The sequence below is a fragment of the Equus asinus genome, chromosome 7, assembly GCF_041296235.1.
Source record: "Equus asinus isolate D_3611 breed Donkey chromosome 7, EquAss-T2T_v2, whole genome shotgun sequence".
NCBI lineage: Eukaryota > Metazoa > Chordata > Mammalia > Perissodactyla > Equidae > Equus > Equus asinus.
Genome location: NC_091796.1, coordinates 51,064,084 through 51,088,450, shown reverse-complemented (window position 1 = coordinate 51,088,450; position 24,367 = coordinate 51,064,084). Strand labels below are relative to the sequence as shown.

General features: G+C 39.2%; 1 protein-coding gene across 1 annotated transcript in view; it reads left to right on the top strand.

The window, feature by feature from the left end:
• The first annotated feature begins 1,986 nt into the window (after positions 1 to 1,986).
• Positions 1,987 to 24,367, top strand: part of SMCHD1 (structural maintenance of chromosomes flexible hinge domain containing 1) — a 136,693-nt gene continuing 114,312 nt past the window's right edge. The window contains exons 1-5 of the mRNA XM_014832868.3: positions 1,987 to 2,563; positions 10,113 to 10,188; positions 10,828 to 10,989; positions 18,733 to 18,815; positions 19,461 to 19,591. Of these exons, the coding sequence (XP_014688354.2) occupies positions 2,381 to 2,563; positions 10,113 to 10,188; positions 10,828 to 10,989; positions 18,733 to 18,815; positions 19,461 to 19,591 (635 nt within the window). The 5' untranslated portion in view covers positions 1,987 to 2,380. The remainder of the gene's footprint in view (positions 2,564 to 10,112; positions 10,189 to 10,827; positions 10,990 to 18,732; positions 18,816 to 19,460; positions 19,592 to 24,367) is intronic.

Here is a 24,367-nt window from a genome sequence, read left to right as displayed (position 1 = left end):
GCCACCAGATCTAAAGAGGCCATGTAGACATGGATGAGCCTCTCCTCCAGCACCCAGAGCTTGGAACTTGTTAAAATTGCCCTTTTTTCTAGGTATTTTTATTTGGGGAAATTTAATCTCATCAGCAAATCCTAACAAGACTGCATTTTCATCCCTTCTTTCTGCCAACTATCCTATATCTGTAATACTTTTTCAAACTGGTCTCATCACAGTACACAGGTGTCAGTGCTATCCTCTAAATCAGCAGGGCATTCTGTAAGCTTCTCTCTACTGCAGGAGGGCACACTCAGGGGCGTGGCCATGTGAGTAACTTCCGCCAATGATATCAGCAAACATGATGCAAGCAGGGTTTTGATAGGCACTTGCACACTGGAGATTTTCTTTTGAAATTCTGTGACAGCCAAGTAAGAAACCAAGATATCTTATTAGAGATGCCTAATAGAGGAGAGTTGAGCATCAGTTCTCAACAACCTCAGCCAACCACCAGCCATGTGAGTCAGACCATCATGGACCATCAAGGCCATCACGCTGCCAGGTGACAGCTGCTGTACATGCGATCTCAAGTGAGACAACAGAACTGCCAGGTTAAGCTCAGCCCAAGTTACAGAATCACAAACAAATAAATGGTTCCTATTTGAAGCCACTAAGTTTTTTCAGTGTAAAACTATTTACTGACCATTATTCACCAATATTTACAATAAAGTAAGCAATATACACTTGGATAACATTCTGATTACAAAGTTACTGTTTTTCCTGACTTCTGCTGAACCAGTAACACAAATAGTGAAAAGATTGAGCCTACATGTAAGGAATGGATTGGGTAAAGAAAAAATATGCAGATCAATAGTTTAGACTGCAAAAGTTTGTTCACATATTCATGCTACTAGGATCTAAACAGCAACATCTCTAATCACCTAATTAGTTTCATGAACAAAAACATTCTGTGAATCATGATCTTTTAGTCAATACAGCACAAGGATTTCAACTTTTCTTAACGGAATGATTCTCTAGAAGGAACTTTGAAATGCCCTTTTTTACACTACCAACCACCTCCCCACCCAGATGAAGAAACTAAATAAACACTGGGTGCTTAATTTTTACATGTCACTCCCAAGTACAAAATGTTCGCTAAATATTTTTAAGAATTGGAGAATAAATGATTAAACCTAGTTCTCCAACAATGACATTACTTGTTGAGTTAGGGCACTAGATAAGGATGCCCAAGATGAGGATATTTAATGAAACGCAAAGGCTGTTTCTGAAAGCGTACTATATGTTACGCAGTTTGCGAACATTAATTGAATCCTAACAACTCTTTGGCGTAGGTGTTATTCACAGTTTTCAGCAACAAGACGGCGGCGGTGGGGTTGAGGACTGCGTGGTGGGAAGACTCGGAGGTCGGGACCCCCCGGCGGCCGGAAGGCCGTCTGGGCTACGGGACCCTCCGGGGCCACCTGAAGGAGGCCGCGGGGACGTCAGAAAACCTCGGCTCGGACGTTCTCAGGGGCTAGCTTTGTCTCGACGGCCCACACTGGAGCCCACATGGAACCACTAGGAAATAAGGCGGCAACGGGGGCGCAGGATCTCTTGGCGTCTGTTTCCTCTGCGTGGGGACCCGAGTGCTCCCTGCAGGGAACGCTTCCCGCCGCCGCGTTCACGCAACCCGGCTGCGCTGGGGGCACTGCCGGCGCGGCGCCGGGACCTCGAGGCGGGCTGGCTCGGTCGGGGTCATGGCAAGGCGGGAAGGGACCGGGACCCTAGCGGCCGGGAGAAAACAGTCGCTCAGCAGACTCTCCCCGCCGCTCCCGGGGCTGGCTCTCCCGCCTCAGCTACAGGATCGCCCCCCAGAGCGCAGGCGCGCCCGCGAAGGCCCGCGCTTCCCTCCAACTTCGCGAGGGCGAAAGGGGCGGGCCCGGGCTCCGAGAGCCGGGCCTGAAGCCCCGCCCCGCCCCGCGCGGCCTGCCGGATTTGCCCCGCCTCCTTCGCGCCGCGGGCGGCCCCTCTTCTTCCTGCGCCACAGTCCCCGGCGGCGGCCCTGGTTACCGGTCGCGCTGTGAGGCTCGTGGGGGCTGCGACGGGCGCGGGTCCGGGCCCTGCGAGGAGCGCGCCGCGCGCCCCCTCCTCCCCGGCAGCGGCTGGCCGCGGAAGTGACGTGGTGCACGGGCAGGAGCTCGTTTGAATCGGTTCCCGGGTGATCCTCGCGCCTGGCGCTGCTCGGTCGCCGCCGCCGCGGCCGAGGGAGGAGCTGCAGCGCGCCGGGGTTGAGGCCTCGCGCAGCCCCGGGGGCTGGAGCTGTAGGCGCCGCGCGGAGCCCGCATCTCGGCCCTGAGCGCGGCGGCCGCGGCCGTCGGCGCTGCTGTTTTTTCTCCTTTCCCCCAATATGGCAGCGGCGGGCGGCGGCGGGCCCTCGGTGGGGACTGGAGAGGGCGGCGGCGGCGACGGCGACGGCTACAGGACAGTGTACTTGTTTGACCGGCGCGAGAAGGAGTCTGAGCTCGGGGACCGGGTGCTGAAGGTCGGGGAGCGCTCGGACTACGCGGGGTTCCGCGCCTCCGTGTGTCAGGTACGCGAAGGGGCGAGGGAGGGATGTGCGAGCGGTCTCGCGCTTGGGAGGGTGACCAGAAGCCCAAGTTGCTCACCAAGGGCAATAAACCTGTCACCCGACCCTGGCCCTGCGGCCTTGGCTTCTCTCTCCCGGCTGCCCGCCATGCCCGTGGCCTGGCAGCAGGAAGCCTTGGGCCGGTCCCGGCCCCGGCCTCGGCCTCGGGGTGCGGAGCCGGCCCCTCCGCCGGCCTCCCCCCGCCCCTTTTACGGGGGTCTTGCTGCCCAGGGTCTCATTGGCCCGCGGCGACCTTAGTACTCTAAGCCGTACAGCTCATCCTCCAGTAGCGAAAGCCACTTGTGTCTCTTCCGTGTGGAACTTTGTTTCAAGGAAGAGAGCAGAGTTAGACCCGATGGCTCTCCTCGGAGTGTCGCGATGCTTGGAAGTTGTGAGATTCCTGGAGTGGATGTGCCTTAGGTTGCTTAAGTGATGCGGTCGTTTCCCGGGGCGCCCTGTCAAGAGGGTTTGCGGGCCCACCCTGGCGGGGCCTTGCGAGGTGGAAACAGTTGTCCAGGTCAGCTTCTCAGGTGGAGCTGCCCTTGTGCTTTTCGCCGCTCTAGCCCGTGGGAGTTCCTGAACTGACTCGAAGGGTGTCCGTGGGTAGCTGTGGAACACCAGAGAAGGGCGCATCTCTCGACTATATTAGTTTGCTTTGAAAATTAATGACTGTGTAGGAAAACCTACTTTAAACTGTGAAGTATTTTATAGCTATGGGTGGTGGTGCCTGAGCTGTAAAGAACGGGTGTTGTCATGCCCTGCCTTAACCCCATGAGGTTCTTCTGAAGCTGTGAAGAACATTTAGCTTCCAAGGAAAGAAAACTTTGGGTGAAGCAGTGTTTTAACTTGAGTAGGCTGATGATTTAGTAGTGTTCTGGAGACAGAACTCTGTATCGTTGCTGAATTGATTGAAATCCGAAGACTCTCAGAATAAAAGAGACTTCAGAGCAAGGACTTTGATTTGTTCCCAGGTGTATTCCCGTGTCTAGAACTGTGCCTGGCACATAATAATTGCTTAAAATACAATGAATAATTTGAATGAAGAGAGAAATGTATGAACTCGGAAGTTCATTCTGTGCCTGGATATAGCAGATTCCTGTGTGTTAGAAAGTTGGATGAATGCTCATCTTTTTTGATGATTGTTTTGTATTCAAAACCATCCCAAACAAAAAGGAAACTCTTTATGTTTATTATTTTTATTGTAAAAAAATCAGCACATTAAAGAAACTATGGAGCCAGAGGGAAAAATAAACCTTCACTCACTGTAAAATTTATAACCACTGTTAGCACTTGGAGTAATTTCTTTGCGTCGTTATCCCTACTTTTTTAGTAGATGTAATACATGTTTATATTTTACTTTTTTCCACTTAATATTGTCAATATTTTTCTATTTTAACGCAGCTCTTCATAATCGAAGTTTGAAATGATCTGTTTAGTACCACTGTTTGCATAACCAAATCTCTCCTTTTTGTCGACATTCACATTACTTTCAATTTTAAGTAATACCGTGATAAACATCTTTGAACCCATAGTCTTTTATGTCTTTATTTTTCTTTAGTTTAGAATCTGAGAAGTGAAATTCCTGGATCAAAGGTCAGGAACATTTTCAAAGCTCTTGATACCTGTTTTTAAATAGCTTTTCAAAAAGGTTGTAGTAATCTGCCCTCCCTCTAGAAATAAATTCTCCCCTGTGAGAAGTCTCAGTAACACTGTTGGAGTGCTAGGAGAAGTATTAGTAGGCTTTATTACAGAGGTGGAAAGTCACTTTTGGAGATGCTGACTCACTTAAGTAAAACAGTACAGTCAAATTCGGATTCAAACCCAGAACCCCTATTCTTTGTGTTGTACCACTCTGCCTCAAATGAAGTTCTTTGTTATAGCGAACAGATAGATTTATTCCATTCCTTCGATATTTTAACTTGAAAACTAAAGAGAATATTTTCTTTGACTAATTCTTTTCCTCTTTCTTCTTTTTCCTGCTAGAACAGACGAAGGTTAAATTTAATTAGCAGTGAGAGGGAAGAACTAGTAAGAAAAAAAACGGAAGCCTAGCTTTTATTTTTGAGTATTTACTTTTTAAAGCATCATTAGATTATTCCACCTAATCCCCTAACCAGGTCTCCATTACATACGTGAAGAACTGAATTAAGTTACTGACTTAAATCCAACATTATACAGTTAATAAGCAGTGAAACTGGGATTGGAATCTAGGTCTATTTGATTCTAAAGCTTGTCTTTTTCTGAAAAAAAAAAAAAAACCTCCACAGTGCTCACACTGTTTACTAAAGTCTTCATTTTCCTTTTTAGGCAAGGAGGCAAAATAGTGCACTAAATTAAAATTTTTCATTAAAACTTAAACCAGTAAGTGTTTCTAGTGCTAGAAAGTATTATGGATCCTAAACGGTTATTTGGGGAAAGCTCACCTTAGGGAAAAAGGGAGCAATCAAGAGGAAGGAAGAGGAAAGGGCAGATCTGGAAGAATTCCTTAGACGTTTTATAAGCAGCTATTAACTCACCTGAGTGCTTGTGACCTTGCAGAATCAAAGATTAGAAATGCTTCATTTGGCTAGTTCTTATGTATGCCCAGACATAAGTCCCATATATGCAATCCCTCCTCTCCACCTCCAATTTTGAGAAAATGGCTACTTTTTCTGTTGCGTGGGTCCACTATACCTTGTTATCCTACCATGGCACTCGTTATACTGTTGTACTTTGTAAAAACACCGTATGCTTCTTGAGGGCCCAAGCCATACCTAATAGTTTGTTTATAACTGTTTAGTTTAATGAATTGGTCTCTTCCTTCAAAAAAACATTTGTACATAGGGGTACATAATGTTAAAAATTCCAAAAGATGAAAAAGTAAAAGAAGATATATGTAGGAGAAAATAGTAACCTGAGGAGACTTAAGAAATGGGAGTTTTCTCCTTATATTCTGCACAAATCCTGAATGATAAAGTGGGCAACATCCTTACAGGAAGGAAAGGCTACTTCTTATCTTGTCCTTTAGTGCAAGATAGGATGTGTGTTGTTTAGGGTAGTGCAAACTGCTTTAACCAGTAACCACCCAAATTTTTGTGGAGGTTTCTTACTCCAGTGCGGTGTGGGTGTTCCTAGTCTGAGAGTGATTCAGGGGCAGAGCCATTGGATATAATGCCAGAGCAATGCACTGAGGTATATAGTTTCTGACTGACTTAACCCATGGGTGAAATTTAAAATATTCGAAGATTTTATGGACTGCAAGTTAGTTAGCTCTTCAGAAAAACACAAAAAATTGGCTTTTTTTTTTTTTTGAGGAAGATTAGCCCTGAGCTAGCTGCTGCCAATCCTCCTCTTTTTGCTGAGGAACACTGATCCTGAGCTAACATTTATGCCCATCTTTCTCTACTTTATATGTGGGACACCTACCACAGCATGGCTTGCCAAGCAGTGCCATGTCCACACCTGGGATCTGGACCGGTGAACCCCGGGCCGCTGAAGCAGACCGTGTTGCACTTAACCGCTGCACCACCAGGCCAGGTCCCCAAAAATTGGCTTTTAAGAGGAGTTGGGTAGCAGGTAGTTTGAACCTGACCTAAAGACATGGAGGGCAGGTACTTTGTGTTATTCATTCAAGACAGATCCATGTGCTTTAACAATTGACTCCCCAAAAAAGTGGGATTGAAGTGCTGTTATAAAAATGAAAAAGCCTAATCAAGACCCTTGCCCAAATAGAATGTTATCCTACTTTCATATAGAGAAAGACAGAGGAAGTACTGTTATCTGTATTCAAGGCCAGGTGACTACAAATATGTGAAAGCTTTAGTTTTCATCTGATAAGAGAGATTTTAGACCAAAAACGTGGAGAGAGAAGAGTATGACGTCTTGAGTAAAAGCATAATGAATAGGGGCCGGCCCTGTGGCCCAGTGGTTAAGTTTGCGTGCTCTGCTTTGGCGACACTGGGTTTCGCTGGCCCAGGGTTTCGCTGGTTCGGATCCTGGGCGCAGACATGGCACCGCTCATCAGGCCGTGCTGAGGTCGTGTCCCACATGCCACAACTAGAAGGACCCACAACTAAAATATACGACTACGTACTGGGGGGATTTGGGGAGAAAAAGCAAAAAAAAAAAAAAAAAGAAAGATTGGCAACAGTTGTTAGCTCAGGTGCTAATCTTTAAAAAAAAAAAGCATAATGAGTAATGTAAAAATACTGAATTTGTCAAACATAAGAGCTATAAGATATTTAGGAAAATTATGAATTCAACAAAATTTTTATACAGAATTATACATAAAGCAAAGGAAACAAAAGGTAGCTTATGTATCTTAATTGAATAATAGAATTATGGAGAGATTGCATGGAGTAATTAGATGTAAACACTTTTAGATGTACACAGATCTTAAAAATTCAATTTGGGACATAGTTTTTCAGTAACTATAAAAACAAAATTTGTAGTACAGGATGCTTAAGTACATGATCTAACAGTTGGGATATTGTAGAAATAAAGTAGCAGTGAACTAAAAAATAAAGACTGTCATGATTATACAAAATCCTAATAAAGATCTGTAAAGACAATTTTTATGTCTCTTAAGCAAATAGAACCTTTTCCCTGTTAATGTCCATGACTTCATTTCTCTAAAGTGGAATTGCATAGGATATGACTATCTTTAATTTTACTAAAGTATGCAATGTTGCTTTTTGGTACGGTTTTACTGATTTTCAGTCCTATCAGCAATGTGTAAGGTCCACTTTCCCTATATGGAGACCTACACTTAATGTTATCAGGACTTAAAATTTTTGTCAGCCTCATGGGAATGATAATCAAGTTGTTTTAATTTTTCTGGTAACTAGTGAGGATGAGCATCTTTTCATGTTTTCTACTTTTTCTCCTAATGGCTTGCACTTTTTGTATATTTTCAGAAATTGTTTTCTCTGTCCTCAAAATTGTTCCACTTTTTCTCTACAATTTTTGATAATATTCAACTGCTTTAATTCTCTTAGAATTTATTTTTGTGTGTATTGAGATGGAGATTTTTTTAATCTATGTCTATGCATTTAACTGGTTGTCTCAGAATCATTCATTGACTGGTCTGTTCTTTCACCACTAATTTGTAATGTCACCTCTATTTGCCAAGCTCCCCATGTATATATGTATGGGTCTGTTTTAGGGTCCTCTCTTCTCTTCCACTGGTCTGTTATAGTATATTTTAAAGTAGAAATTTTTCTTAAACTTCAAACATGTATGAAGAGATAATAGTATAATGAACCCACCTATGCTCATCACTCAGTTTCGACAGTTACCACGTATTTACCACACCAGCATCATTTTTTTCTTTTTTAGCACATTCTAGGTTTGCTTTGCTCCTATATATTTCAGCATGCATTTCTGTTATTATACCATCAAAATTAAATTTTTTTCTTTTTCTTTTTTGAGGAAGATCAGCCCTGAGCTAACTTCTGCCACCAATCCTCCTCTTTTTGCTGAGGAAGACTGGCCCTGAGCTAACATCCATGCCCATCTTCCTCTGCTTTATATGTGAGACTCCTCCCACAGCATGGCTTGCCAAGCGGTGCCATGTCCACACCCGGGATCTGAACTGGCAGACCATGGACTGCCAAAGTGGAATGTGTGCACTTAACTGTTGTGCCATTGGGTCAGCCCTAAAATTTTTTTAATATTATGTAATAGCTCAGTCTATATTCAGATTTCTCTGATTGTCTCAAAAATGTCTTTTTATAGATGGTTTGCTTAAATCAGGATACCAATCCTCATATTGAACTTTTTAATGTTTCTTAATTCTTTTAAAATTTAGAGCATTTGAGCAAAACCCTCTTCCCCTAGTCTCTTTTTAGTTTTTCTTGGTGTTGACCTGTTGAAGAAATCAAGTAGGTTTGTCTTTACTATTGTACATTCTGGATTTGTCTGCTCCTTTATAGTGTAATTTAACTTGTTCTATCTCCATATATCGTATAAACTAGAAGTTGTTTTTAAAGGCTTGTGATGAAGATTTAGGTTCAACTTCTTTAGGGTGGGGAGGCAAAGAATTCATAGGTGGTGCTGGTACTTTGTATTACATGACATCAGAAAGCATGTAATGTGTGGATTCTTCACCCACTCTTAGCAATGCTAAGATTGAATTAGTGGGATTCAGGTGGTTTCAACTGGATCCCTCCGTAATAAAGTTTTGATCTGATAATTCATCCATTGATGGTGATATTCTGATTGTCATTCCCCCTGTATTGTTAGCTGAAATTCTTTAAAGAAAACTTTACCTCATCGACTAGAGCTCTTTGGTTATCCTGAAATAGGGTTGGTATAAGAAAGTGGGATCAATGCTTTTATTCTTTCCCTTTAATTTGTCCGTGTTCAGAGTAAGGAGTTGGGTGCCTTAGTTTCAGTGACAAATAAAGGTTTTTAGTATCATTATTGAAGACTTAAGTATCATTAGTCTAGATGTTTTTAGTTGTCTTTGGTGGTAAGATTGGTCTAGATTAACTAGTCTTATTGTTAGCTGAAGCACAAGTCAGTCTTTTCTGTTGTTTGTACATTGTTGTACAGTCATCCCTTGGTATCCGTGGGCGATTTGTTCCAGGATGCCTGAATCTGTGGATGCTCAGGTTCCTTAATATGAAAATGGTATAGTACAATGAATACAGCTGGCCCTCCATATTTGTGGGTTGTGAACGTGTGGATATAGTGGGCTGACGGTTTTGTTTAATTTTAGAAAGAGCATGTATCTTTTAATTTTAAAGATACATAAAATTTTAATAGTGTTAACTCATTTTTCTAATTCTCATATTTTGGTTAGTTGTGAAATTTCAGTTTTTCGTATGTTCGTTGGTCATTTGTTTGTATTTTCTCCTTTTGATTGTTAATGTCTTTTCACTCTTTCTCTTATTGGTCTTCACCTTGACTGATAAAGGCTTTTTTCTCCTATGGATGCTAATTCTTTGTCTCCTGTTGCACTTCCCCCCCATAATTTATAATTTGCCATGATTTTTTGAAGTTGTTCTTTTTGAAGGGGTTATAATAGATATAAAGATTCTTTAATGTAAATATCTTGCATAGCATGGCTATCCTTATGTCGGTGTTATAAAATATTAACCTCTATTTATTCTGGTACTTTAGTTTTTACATATTTAAATGTTTAATCTGTATGAACATAATTGTTATGTTAATACTTTGCTCCAAATAAGTTTACTTATATATTGACATGAAATAATATGTCTTTGTCTGGGAGTCCCCTGCTGATGTTAAAACCCTTTCAAAATGTCCCACCTAATCACTCATGTTCCTAGGTGGCATATAATAGGAGAAAAAGCAACCTTGTTAAGCAAATAGGTGTTTATGGATAGATTTGTGCTTAATTATGCAAAGGCAAAATTTAAAAATATCAAGACTTGAATTTCTTAGATAAATGTTTTAATTGTTACAAGATTATAATATACTATCAGTATTTTCATATTCTTGTAAACTTTGAATAGTGCATTTATTTCCTTTGAATAATAATTGATTTTATTCCTATTATTTTGGATAGACACTTGGCATTTCACCTGAAGAGAAATTTGTTATTACAACAACAAGTAGGAAAGAAGTTACCTGTGATAATTTTGGTAAGCAATGTTAAGTTCATGCTTTTATATTTAATGTGTTCTAGTACATCATAGGGCAATAACAATTTTATTACATAGGTAAGCTTCTAAAAACTATTGATGATTTTGGTTACTTTGTTGGCATGCGGAGAGGTAACTGGCTATATGTGCACAGTTCGTGTAGAGGTCATATTTTTCGAGCAAGACGACAGAACTGTTTATCATTTATGGCTACAGAGGATGAGATGTTGCCCAACTTAGCCACAGGTCTTCTTTGTGGGCCCTCAACCAGCTTCGAGTCTTTCATTATCTTTTTTTATCCAATTCGATTCTAAGACCTGCCAGTTTTTCATGCCTCATTCCTTTTGAATTTAGCCATTTGTCTCCATTCATGTTGATACCACTCTAAAGTATTTTCTCATCTTACTTCCAGCGATAATTTAGTTTATAAAGAATTGAGTGTTTCAGATGAGTGAAAGTATGTGAGCCTATTCCACTGATATTTTTAACAAAACACAACTGAATTTATAGATCAATCCAAACATTGATCTATACCATCTTTAAAGTTATTTCATAGATAAAATTTGCATATTCATAATTAAAAATTTATTGTGTTTCTGATACTAGCTTAGCACTTAAGGTATTACCTCTTGATTACAGATGAGACTGTTAAAGATGGAGTCACTCTATACCTGCTACAGTCAGTCAATCAGTTACTACAAACAGCTACAAAAGAACGAATTGACTTCCTACCTCACTATGACACACTGGTTAAAAGTGGCATGTATGAATATTATGCAAGTGAAGGACAAAATCCTTTACGTAAGTATTCCATTTATACTAATTTTGATAAACTATTACTCTTCTTTATCCCCTGATCACATGTCCTATTCCTTCACTTTAAAAAAAATTCATTCTACTATGTTAGAAGACTATAACCAGTCTTTGTGAACTTCCTTCCTTCCATCTCTTCATCACGATATATTTCTTTTTCTACCCAAGTTATCTTACTTCAGAGTGAAGATAGATACCTCTCCTTTAAAACTAACCCAGTATTAGAATTTCTTTCTTTTCAACTCATAGGAGATCTGGTACATACACATCTTTCCATATCCTGTATCCTCTCCTGATTTATTCTTCCTGGCTTCCTATAGACCTCTCCCAAATGAGAAAATAGTTGTTTTACTGTGCACATTGGTATAACTGAGTTGCACAAGTAAGTGGTTTATGTTCTGGTCTTCATTTCTTTATCATTTCCTTCCACCTTTACTGCTTGCCAGTTTTAATCCTCCCTTTGGATTATTTGCTAGTGATCTTTACAAATCAGTTGATTTAGAGAGTCTGGACCGTGCCAAAGTTTTTAATACTACTTTGGTGTTCATTATAAACTTTCTTGTTAAAAATATTTTTTCTTCTTGTGTAGGCATTATCGTTTTTAGGAAATTAGAAAATATAGATAAGCAAAAGGAACATAAAGAACATCCATATCTTTACCACCCAGATATAACCACCACTAACACTTTGGTATTTATCATTTCAGACCTTTTCATATTGTTTAATTCTTTTCCCTTTTAGTGGTTTTATACGATGCATACTTTTTAAACCTACTTTTTAGTTTAAAATCAAATGAGCATCTTTAACGTAAAGGCATACCTGGTCTTTTTTTTTTCAAGGTTGGCCCTGGGGCCGGCCCCGTGGCCGAGTGGTTAAGCTCACACTCTCCGCTTTGGCGGCCTGGGGTTTCACTGGTTCAGATCCTGGGTGTGGACATGGCACCATTTGTCAGGCCATGCTGAGACGGCATTCCACATGTCACAACTAAAAGGACCCACAACTAAAATATACAACTATGTGCTGGAGGGATTTGGGGAGAAAAAGCAAAAAAAAAAAAAAAATTGGCAACAGTTGTTAGCTCAGATGCCAATCTCAAAAAAAAAAGATTGGCCCTGAGCTAGCATCTGTTGCCAATCTTTTTTTTTTTTCCTTCTTCTCCCCAAACCCCCCAGTACCTAGTTGTATATTCTAGTTGTAGGTCCTTCTGGCTTTACTCTGTGGGACATCGCCTCAGCATGGCTTGATGAATGGTGCTAAGTCTGTGCCCAGGATCTGAACCAGCAAAACCCTGGGCTGCTGAAGCAGAGTGTGTGCACTTAGCCACTCGGCCATGGGACTGGCTCCAGGCATACCTGTTTTATTGCACTTCAGGTTTATTGCGCTTGGCAGATATCGTGTTTTTTACAAATTGAAGATTTGTGGCAACCCTGCATTGAGCACGTCTGTTGGCACCATTTTTCCAACAGCATTTGCTCACTTTGTGTCTTTGTGTCACATTTTGGTAATTTCACAATGTTGCAGACTTTTTCATTATTATTGTATTTGTTATGGTGATCTGTGATCAGTGATCTTTGATGTTACTATTGTAATTGTTTTAGGGTGCCATGAACTGTGCCCATATAAGATGGCAAACTTAATTGATAAATGGTGTGTGTGTTCTGACTGCTCCCCTGACTGTCCATTCCCCTGTCTCTCTCTCTCTGCTTGAGCTTCCTATTGCCTGAGACACAACACAATTGGCCTGTTGAAATTAGGCCAATTAATAACCCTACAGTGACGTCTAAGTATTCAGGCAGAAGAAAGAGTCACACATGTCTCACTTTAAATCAAAGGCTAGAAGTGATTAAGCTTAGTGAGGAAGGCATGGAAGGCCGAGATAGGCCAAAAGCTAGGCCTCTTGCACCAAATTAGCCAAGTTGTGAACACAAAGGAAAAGTTCTTGAAGGAAATTAAAAGTGCTGTTCCAGTGTTCACACGAGTGATAAGAAAGCAAAACAGCCTTATTGCTGATATGGAGAAAGTTTTAGTGGTCTGGATACAAGATCATACCAGCCACAACATTCCCTTAAGCCAAAGCCTAATCCAGAGCAACGCCCTAACTCTCTTCAATTCTTTGAAGGCTGAGAGAGGTGAGGAAGCTGCAGAAGAAAAGTTTGAAGCTAGCAGAGGTTGGTTCATGAGGTTTAAGGAAAGAAGCTGTCTCCATAACATAAGTGCAAAGTGAAGCAGCAGGTGCTGATGTAGAAGTTGCAGCAAGTTATCCAGAAGATCTAGCTCAGATCATTAATGAAGGGGCTACACTAAATAGCAGATTTTCAGTGTACACAAAACAGCCTTGTATTGAAAGAAGATACCCTCTAGGACTTGTGTACGTAGAGAGGAGAAGTCAGTGCCTGGCTTCAAAGCTTCAAAGGACAGGCTGACTCCCTTGTTAGGGGCTAATGCAGCTGGTGACTTTCAAGTTGCAGCCAGTGCTCATTTACCATTTGAAAATTCTAGGGCGCTTAAGAATTATGCTAAATCTACACTGTCTGTGCTCTGTAAATAGAACAACAAAGCCTAGATGACAGCACATCTGTTTACAACGTGGTTTACTGAATGTTTTAAGCCTGCTGTTGAGACCTGCTCAGAAAAAAAGATTACTTTCAAAATATTACTGCTCATTGACAGTGCACCTGGTCACCCAAGAGCTCTGATGGAGATGGTACAAGAAGATTAATGTTGTTTTCATGCCTAATAACACAGCATCCATTCTCCAGCCTGTGGATCCATCAAGGGTTAATTTTGACTTTAAAGTTTTATTATTTAAGAAATACATTTCTTAAGGCTATAGCTGCCATAGATAGTGATTCCTCTGATGGATCTGAGCAAAGTAAATTGAAAACCTTCTGGAAAGGATTCACCATTATAGAGGCCATTAAGAACATTCATCATTCATGGGAAGAGGTCCAAATAGCAACTAAACAGGAGTTTGGAAGAAGTTGATTCCAACCCTCATGGATGACTTTGAGGGGTTGAAGACTTCAGTGGAGGAAGTAACTGCAGATGTGGTGGAAATAGCAAGAGAACTAGAATTAGAAGTGGAGTCTGAAGAGGTAACTGAAATGCTGCAATCTCATAATAAAACTTAAACAGATGAGGAGTTGTTTCTCATGGATGAGCAAAGAAAGTGGTATCTTGAGGTAGAATCTACTGGTGAAGATGCTGTGAACATTGTTGAAATGACAACAAAGAATTTAGAATATTATGTAAACTTAGTTGATAAAGCAGTGGCGGAGTTTGAGAGGATTGACTCCAATTTTGAAAGTTCTACTGTGAACGAAATGTTAGGAAACAGCATTGCATGCTGCAGAGAAATGGTTCGTGAAAGGAAGAGTCAATCAATGTGGCAAACTTAAAATTGTTGTCTTATTTTAAGAAATTGCTATAGCCACCCCAGCTTTCAGCAACCACTGCCCTGATCAGTCAGCAGCCATTAACATTGAGGCAAGACCCTCCACCAGCAAAAAGATTACGACTTGCTGAAGGCTCAGATGATAGTTAACATTTTTTAGCAATAGAGTATTTTTTAATTAAGTTGTGTACTTTTTTTTGTTAGACATAATGCACACTTAATAGACTACAGTATAGTGTGAGCATAACTTTTATATGCACTGGGAAACCAAAAAAATTTTGTGATTCGCTTTATTGCCTTATTTGTTTTATTGTGGTGTGGAACCAACCCTGCAATATCTCCCGCATGTGCCTGTTTATGTCAATATATATTTGTTTTTAGTAGTTACACAGTATTTGGAGACGACAGTTTATTTGAACAATGGCCTATTATTAAATGCTCAGGTTATTTCAATTTTTTTATTGTTACAAATGACCGAACATTCTTGTGACTAAATCTTTGTGCACATCCTTACTTTGCTACTAGTACTATCACTACTGTCAGCTACAGTGCTAGGCACTATGTCAAGTACTTTATGAGCATTTTCTCATTTAATCCTTAATCTTATGTGGTAGCTAATGTTAGGTAACGACCCTATTTTGCAGAAGAAACTAAGGCTACAAGATTTCAGGTAACTTGTCAAAGGCCAACCTGCTAGTAAGCGTTGGAGCCAGGATTTGAACCCCAGCAGGGTGACTGCAAAGCTTGAACTCGTAAGCAGTATATTTATTACCTCTGACATTGTTCTTTTCATACCGAAAAAAGTTCTTATTTCTCTCATGTTAACATTGTACTCTTACTCCTTCCACCATCTTCTGCTCAATATTTTGCTCCTGTTTATAGCAAAATTCCTCAAAAGAGTTGTCTGTACTCAATATCAGCAGTGCCTCTCCTCCCGTTGTCTCCTATTTACTCTCCTGTAATTACTTTTTTCAGGTCACCAGTGACTGAGTCCAGTGATCAATTTTCAGTTCTCATTTTACTCCAGGCATTATTTGACACAGTTTATCACTTCTTCCTCCTTGACATAGTCTTTATTTGACTTTTGAGTGACCACACTCTCTTTGTTTTCTTCCTACCTCACTGTCTGCCTTCTCTCTTCTCTCCCCACTTTCTTTTTTTTTCTATTGAGATATTATTGACATAACTCCCACCTTATTAATGTAGAAGTGCCTCATGGCTTAGTGATTGGTCCTTATTTTCTCGTACTTCCTGATGTGGTGATCCCGTCCAGTCTCATGGCTCTAAATACCATCTTTGTAGCAGTGACTCCTAATTGGAGGTGGTGAGAAATGGTCATTTTTAGTTAAATATTGAAAATAATGCCATACTTACCTTCTCAATTCCAATTTTGTCTCTCCAACTGCCCATGTGGCATCTCCACTAGAATATCTAAGATGGGAACCCTAACCTGTTCACTGAATCCTGTACTATACATAGTTTTCCCATCCAAATTGATCATTGCTCTGTCCTTCCAGTTGCTTAAGCTAAAAATCAAATTGATTCTACTTTGTCTCATACATTTCATTCAATCTGTCAGAAAATCCTCTTGGCGCTATCTTCAGTATTTATCTAGAAATGACTATTTCTCATCACTTCTGTTGCTAACAGCAGGTCTGAGGCTCCATTATATCACCTAGGTTATATAGTGGCCGCTTAACTTGTCTGTCTCTTTTCATGCCTGTCCACAGAAAGTTTGAGAAGTCAGATCATGCTATTCTTCTCTTGAAAGCACTCATGGCTCCCCATTTCGCTAAGAGTAAAAGCCATAGTCTTTACAATTACGTGCTTGGCCTTAGCAGCTCTGCTTTGTACCTCTCTGAGTTTGTTTCCATGACTCCTCTCCCTGCTTGTTCACTCCATTCCACTGCCAACTATATTCTCAGCTTAGGACCCTCTGCCTGGAATGCTCTTTGCCCAGATAGCCCCTCTATGATTCCTTCACCCCATTCAAGTCTTGTTTATCTGTTACCTTCTCAGCAAAGCTTATCTTGATCACACTGTTTAAAATGACCCTTTCTTTTCTCCATCGCATATACCACCTTCTAACATGATAAAAAAATTTACTTATTACAATTATATTTCATTTCCCATCTTCCTGTCTAGAATGTTAACTCAACAAGAACAGGACTTTTTTCTGTTAAGTTTTGGAAGGATGCCTGGCAAATAGTAGGTGCTTAAATATTTGCATATTGAATTAATCTTAATTCTGTCTCTGCGGATACATTTGTAAATGTATAATTGTGGAGTCAGTAGGTGTATTCATTTTTAAGACTTTTGATATAGATTAATTGCCTTCCAGATTGGTTATTCCAGTTTTCATTCCTACCATGATCATATGAATAATCAGGCAGTCTCACAGTTGAAACTCTTGTTTTGACTTCTGTGACTTTACATTACATTGCTGGGTCTTTCCTTGCTTCTGTTTCCTTTGCCTTTGGTGCAACTTCTGGTTATTCTTGATTGTATGGTGGACATTTCTTCAAGTCATGCTGATCTTTCTTTTTATACTTTTATGTTAGTGAACTAATCCAAGCCTTTAGCTGTTTATTTCACTGAAGCAAAAATCTTTATATCTGCTTGTCTTTATTCTCTCAGTTAAGCACAATATGTGTTCCAGCTCCCTATGGGACACCTCTACTCATTCAGCTTGATATAGTGGTAGGGCATCACTTCTAAAACTGAATTTTTCTTTTTTTTCTCTCTCAATTCTCCCTTTTTGGGAAGAATGACCATTTATCCAGTTTTCTAGAGCAAAGACTCAAAACCATCTTGAATTTCTTTTTCTTTTCCTTTTATATCTTATTAGATACTAAATTCTACTCATTTGTTCCTTTCAGTTTCTCTTAACTCTTTTTTTTCCTCCCATTTCCTACACTGTCCCTTCTTCATTTTCTAGAGTTATTACCCTTAGCCAGATCCTTATACATATCTGATTTGTGGTAATTTCTTTCTAAGTAGTTTATAAACAGCTATCTCGTAAGTGTTTAGAGTATGAGAGTTCTTGTTGGAGTTCTACTCTGTTGATTAATTACAGCTTTAGTTGGGTTGAGCTTCAGTGGAAGTAAGAGACATAAATTTGGTATGTTCCCCTTTTTAACTAAGGGAAATAGTTTGAGTAGTGACCTTGAAGAAAGGAGCATATTAAGAACAATGCTGAGCCAGTGATAAATTTGAATGTCAACTTGGTTGTGTACTAGGAAATCAATAGCAGTTCTGTGTCAGTTCAGCAGACGTAGTCTGCCATTTTACAAATTACTATTAGTCATAGATTTCTATATCTAAATTAGCTCTTACTAGACATTTTTATTTTATTTTTGTAAAGGTTAACCATATATATATATATTATTGTTTTCTTTTTGATGGGAAGATTGGCCCTGAGCTAACATTTATTGCCCATCTTCCTCTTTTTTTTCTCCCCAAAGCCCCAGTACGTAGTTGTATATCCTAATTTTAAGTCCTTCTATGTGGGATGCCGCCACAGCATAGCTTGATGAGCAGTGTGTGAGTCCATGCCCAGGATCCAAACCAGCGAACCCTGGACCACCCTTGCAGAGCCTGAACTTAACCTCTACGCCACTGGGCTGGCCCCAGTAGACACCTTTTTTTTTTTTTTTAGTGTATTACTTTTTTTTTTTTTTTTAAAGATTTTATTTTTCCTTTTTCTCCCCAAAGCCCCCCGGTACATAGTTGTATATTCTTCATTGTGGGTCCTTCTAGTTGTGGCATGTGGGACGCTGCCTCAGCGTGGTTTGATGAGCAGTGCCATGTCTGGGCCCAGGATTCGAACCAACGAAACACTGGGCCGCCTGCAGCAGAGCGCGCGAACTTAACCACTTGGCCACGGGGCCAGCCCCCCCAGTAGACACTTTTATAGTTGCTTTATATTTGCCCCCAACTCTGTAAATGTGCTTACTTTTGACTTGCACATGACATAATTACATACATCAGACTAGTGTTTGGTTTTATGGTCATAGTCTTTGATTTGTCTGCTATATCTGTATGTCTGTCTTCAGATTATAAGCTCCTTGAATCCAGGAATCATGGCTGGTTGACTCATGGCATGTTAATGCCATACAAATACTGGTTGATGACTGCTTTTTTTATGCTGGTGATGTTTGGTGATGATGCCTTTCTTATGTATTGTATCCTTAGAATCCGGATAATACTCTAATTCTAACTCTTTGGGAAATAAAAGTGATGGCTTAAGGTACTTCAGAGTTTCTTCTGCTTTGAACCTTTATATGAAGTATTTAGGAGGGAAAAGTTAAGCAATGTGTTTTCTCATTCTCTTCCAGCATTTGCTCTTGCAGAATTGATTGACAATTCATTGTCTGCTACTTCTCGTAACACTGGTATTAGAAGAATACAGATCAAATTGGTAAGAAAATAGTACTGTAGAGCAATTTAGCTTTTTTAGAAATATTGCAGGTTCGTTGGGGAAAAATTAGAAAATAAAGTAAAAGTGGAAGTAATTATCTGATGTATCTTCTTGCTGAAATTTTTTCACGTGCCCTTTTTTCTGTGCATATATGTATACATGTATGTGTGATCATAGTGTACATTTTATTTTTTGTGATCTTCTACTTTCCCTTAACAAAACATTGTAGACATTGTCATATCATGAATATTCTGCAATATAATATACCATTGCTACAGTTTGGTTTATTGTCTTATAGTATAAGTTACGTAATCAGTTGTTGAACATTTAGACCTTTTTTTTCTGTATTTTTGCCATTGTTAGCAATGGTGACATGATGAACATCGTTATAGGTCTTTGTATACATCTCTGGTTAGTTTCACAAGCTGAATTCTGAGAAATGGAATTTCTGGGTTAAAGGACATGAAGAATTCTAAGACCTTTGATTTATACAGCTGAAGTGCCTTTCAGAAAGTTGTGTTAATTTACAGTTCCACCAGCAATATATGAGTGAGCCCATTGAATCACTATTTTTATATTAAACTTTTCATGTTTTTAATATTGATTTGATTTTTCCTGTCTTTTTGAACTTATTTTATTTCATAGCATTTTGATGAAACACAAGGAAAACCTGCCGTTGCAGTGATAGATAATGGAAGAGGAATGACCTCTAAACAGCTTAACAACTGGGCCGTGTATAGGTTGTCAAAATTTACAAGGCAAGGTGACTTTGAAAGGTTAGAAAACCTTACTTTTTTTTTGGGCAGCTGGGTATTTTAATAAGGATAAGAACTCTTTTATTTCTTTAAATTAACACAATACATTGGAGATTTTGATGTCAGCATGTTTATTTAGTTTTTTATATTATAGAATTCTTGTGATCAATACTTAGAAGTAGTCAAAACTACAGAAATCATATTGTGCCCTTCCACTGAACGATTCTTTTTGCCTTTCCTGAGGTATGTAGGAGTTATGTTGATATCTTGAGTACTTTGGAGCTTTTCCGCCTTTTCTTACTGACTTAAGTTTGATGGAAGCTGTGTAGTTGCTAGAGCAGTAGAATGATTTTAAAATAGGCTTTAAAAATCACTTGATACCACTTGCAAAATGTTTAATGAACCACATGTAGTTCTGTTGAGCTCATTATTGCTCCACTTTCAGGGCTCTGTGTTAAAACATTCACAGTTGTTAGGGAATAGAATCTACGCAGGAGTTTTGAATCAGAATATGTTTGTGGAAAATATCCTGAATGAGAATGTCATAGAGGAAACAGAATATACTAGAAGCTCTCAAAGATAGAAAGATTTAGGTCCTTGGGTTATTAGCTGAATTCTATTAAGAGCAGTGACCCACAAGTCTTTTGATATTTTGAGATATGGTGTCTACTTCAGAAAACATACTTGGGAAGACTGTTGGCATTCTTGTTAGGTAGTTAGTATTTGTTCACGTCCTGTTTTGCTCTTTGCTGTGTCAAGGAAAGTCACCCAAGTTTAAGGATCAGTCTCAACAATGTGTTAAAAATTAATATAGTTAGCACATTTGCCTTCTCATTTCTGAAATTTCTGCACCCTCAGAATTTTCATCAAATTTGTAAAGACTTAACAGTGATGAGAGGCAACGTACTGAAGAACAAGGGCTCTGGAATTATTTGACCTGATTTGAATTCTAATCTGACTAGTTTTATGATGTTGGTCAAGGTACTTCTTTTTGTCACCATTCACATGTCTATAAAATGAGAATAATGCATCATAAGGTTTTGTGAAGAACAAGTGAGTTAGTACATGTAAACCTTAGGATAGAGCCTGGCATATAGTAAGTAGTCGATAAATATAAGATATCATTTTGGTTATTACTTCTCATTCTTGGCCTCAGACTTTTCTACAGCCATTCTTCTTCACTATTTTCACGAGTACTTGTCACTTCAAGGATTTATAAAATAGCCATAGAGAAGGGAAAGGCCATTGTCTTTTATAGTCTAAAGATAGATTTCAGCATATGATAGAAATATCAAGTAGAAGGGAAAGGGGAACAGATGGTAGATTGGGCAAAAAGTTCAGAACAGTGTTAGTTAAATCAAATGGAAGAGTAGAGTCTATAGTTATTAAATGAAGTTAAATCTTAACTGAATTTATGGAACATTCACTCTGATTTTCCTCTGGATTTTAGCACAACACAAACTTTTAAACTTAGTCTAAATCTTAGGGACGTTTTGTTTAATTTTTGGTAGAAATCTACCTGTTGCTGGTTTTGGTTTTAGCTTTATAGATATTGTGTTCAGTAAGTAATCAATTGTTGTTATAGTTGTTATGTACTCATACTATCTTTGAGTCCAGTATCAGTCCCTTGTCCTACTCCAATTTCTGTTAGCCTCAAATGTACTCTCACTCCCCTGTCTTCTACTCCTGTAGAAAAAAATCATCAGTTGCTTTAACTGCTTCCACTTTAGTTTTTACTGGATACAAGGGTGGATGTCATGGGAGACAGACTATGGAACAAAAGGAGAGATAGCCTGAAAGTGCAAAACAGCTGACTGACTTGGCTTGTAGCTTATGTTGTAGTAGAGGGAATAACAGAAGTAGACACACAAAAACATTTATAAGCATTTCAGTTATTGATTATTGCTGTTAAGAAAATGTTGAGTAATGTGTTAGAGCCTAATTGCCATCTGCTTTCAGTAAGGTCGTTAGAGAAGAGGGCAGCCTCTTTGAGGTTGCATTTGAGTTGAGGCGTGAATGATTAGAAGAAAACACCCAGATGAAGATCTGAGGGAAGTGTATTCCAAGGAAAAGGAAAACCAGCAAAGACAAAGACCCTGAAATTGTGATCAGGTGGTTTTGTTTGTGAGACAGAAAGACGACCAGTCTGGTTAGAACATAGTATATGAAGGGGAAGATAGAGGGAGATGAGGTAAGAGTTCTAATTTGGCAATATTCTTTATAGCTCTCACTCACCTTGGTACTATCCCTCCATCCACCCTTCTTATTTTGAAAAATTTCAAGCCAAAAAGTAAGTTAAAAGAACAGTTTTAGCACTCATGTATCCTTCACCTAGATTTATCAGATGTTAACTGTTTGCCACATTTGTTATCTTCTCTCTGTTTATCTGTCTGTATGCACATGCACATACACATATTTTCTCTTCCTAAATCATTTGAAAGTAAGTTGCAGACTTTGTGACATTTCACTACTTAATACTGTAGCATGTATCTCCTTCAGAGAGAGATTCTCATAAATAACCATAATACTATTATCACATCCAAGAAATTTATTGTTGATTCAGAATATCTAATGTCCATATTCAGATTTTTTTCTCTTTGTCGTATCTCTCTGGTCTCCTTTATTCTATAAAAATTCCCCATGTTTGTGTCTTTCATGAAATTGTCATTTTTTTGGTAGAGTCTGGGCTAGTTGTAGAATGGTTCAGAACCTGGATCTGAGTGTTTCCTAACCTTATTCTTATTTTCCTGCTTTTTCTCCCCAAATTCCCCAAGTACATAGTTGTATATTTTAGTTATGGGTCCTTCTAGTTGTGGCATGTGGGATACTGCCTCAACGTGGCCCAAGGAGTGGTGCCATGTCTGCACCCAGGATCTGAACCGGTGAAACCCTGGGCTGCTGAAGCCAAGTGCTCAAACTCAACCACTTGGCCTCGGGGCCAGCCCCTTTAGCCCTATTCTTTTCCTCAGCATTTTATGAACATTTTCAAACACTGAAAAGTTGAAATTCTACAGTGAATACCCAGACACTTATACCTAGTTTCTACCATTGAAGTTGCTTTACCACATATCCGTTTGCTATTTATCCCTCTAACCTTCAGTTCATCTTATTATTTTTTTAATTAAAAAGAAAAATTTGAGGAAGATTAGCCCTGAGCTAACACCCACCACCAATCCTTTTTTTTTGCTGAGGAAGATTGGCCTTGAGCTAACATCTGTGCCCAACTTCATCTATTTTATATGTGAGATGCCTGCCACAGCGTGGTTTGATAAGCGATGCATAGGTCTGTGCCCAGGATCTGAACTAGTGAACCCTGGGCTGCTGAAGCAGAGTGCACAAACTTCATAGCTGCGCCACCACATTGGCCTACAGTTCATCTTGTTTTTTGATTCAGTTCAAAGTAAATTACAAATATCAGTAAACTTTCTCAAGCATTGATATGATCTAGAATTCAAATTTTTATCTTTTGAGGTGAAATTTACATATAGTGAAATGCTCACGTCTGTCTTAAGTGTATCTTCATTGAATTAATTTATTTTTTTATGGCCATATAATTCATATACCATAAAATTCACCATTGAAGTATACAATTCAGTAGTTTTGAGGATAGTCACAAATTATGTAACCATCACTACTAATTCCAGAATATTTGCATCACTCCAAAAGAAACCCAGTACCTGTTTGCAGTCACTCTCTATCTCCCTCTCTCTCCCCTACTCTGGCAATCACTAATATAATTTCAATAGTTGTTAGTCTGCTTTTTAAGTTGTTTTTCTTAACATCTTAATTTACAATAGTCCAGTTTGGATGATGCCAGCTTAATGTCAATAATATATAAAAACTTCACTCCTATATAGCTTTGTTCCCCTCCCACTTATTTGTATTATTATTTTTATATAAATGACATCTTTCTACATTGTAATCCCATCCACACAGTTTTAGATAATTCTTTGTGCAGCTATCTTATAAGTCAAATAGGAGAAGAGGTATAAAAAAATACATTTATGCTGTCTTTTTCTATTGGTCTATGTAGTTACTCTTTATTTCTTCTTGTATCCCAGTTACTTTCGAGTGTCCTTTCATTTCAGTCCATAAGACTCTTTTTGGTAGCTACTCTAAGGCAGATCTACTAGTGACAGATTCCCTCAGTGTTTGTTTATCTGGGAGTGTCTTAATCTCTCCTTCGTTTTTGAAGGCTACTTTTGCTAGATAAAGAATTCTTGGTTGATGGTTTTTTCTGTTGGCGCTTTGAATATGTTAGCTCACTGCTTCTAGCTCCATGGTCTCTGCTGAACAATCAGCTGTTAACCTTATTGAATATCCTTTGTTATGTGACCAGCCACTTCTCTCTCTCTGCCTTCGAGGTTCTCTCTTTTTCTTTGGCTTTTAACAGTTTTATGATTCTGATGTGTCTAGGTTTGGATCTTTTTGAGTTCATCCTATTTGGTGTTTGTTGGTCTTCTTGGATGTGTAGATTAATGTTTTCATCAAATTTGGGAAGTCTTTGGCCATTATTTCTTCAAATATTCTTTCTCTCCTTCTGTGGTTCCTATTTATATATCGGCATGCTTGATGGTGTTTATAAGTCTCTGAGGCTCTGTTCGTTTTTCTTCATTCTTTTTTCTTTTTGTTCTTCAGATGAAATAATCTCAATTGACCTACCTTTTAAGTTCACTAATTCTTTCTTCTGCCAACTCAGATATGTTCATGAACCACTTAACTGAATTTTTCATTTCAGTGAAGTGGCTTCAGAATTTCTTTTTGGTTCTTTTATTTATAATTTCTGTCTTTATTGAT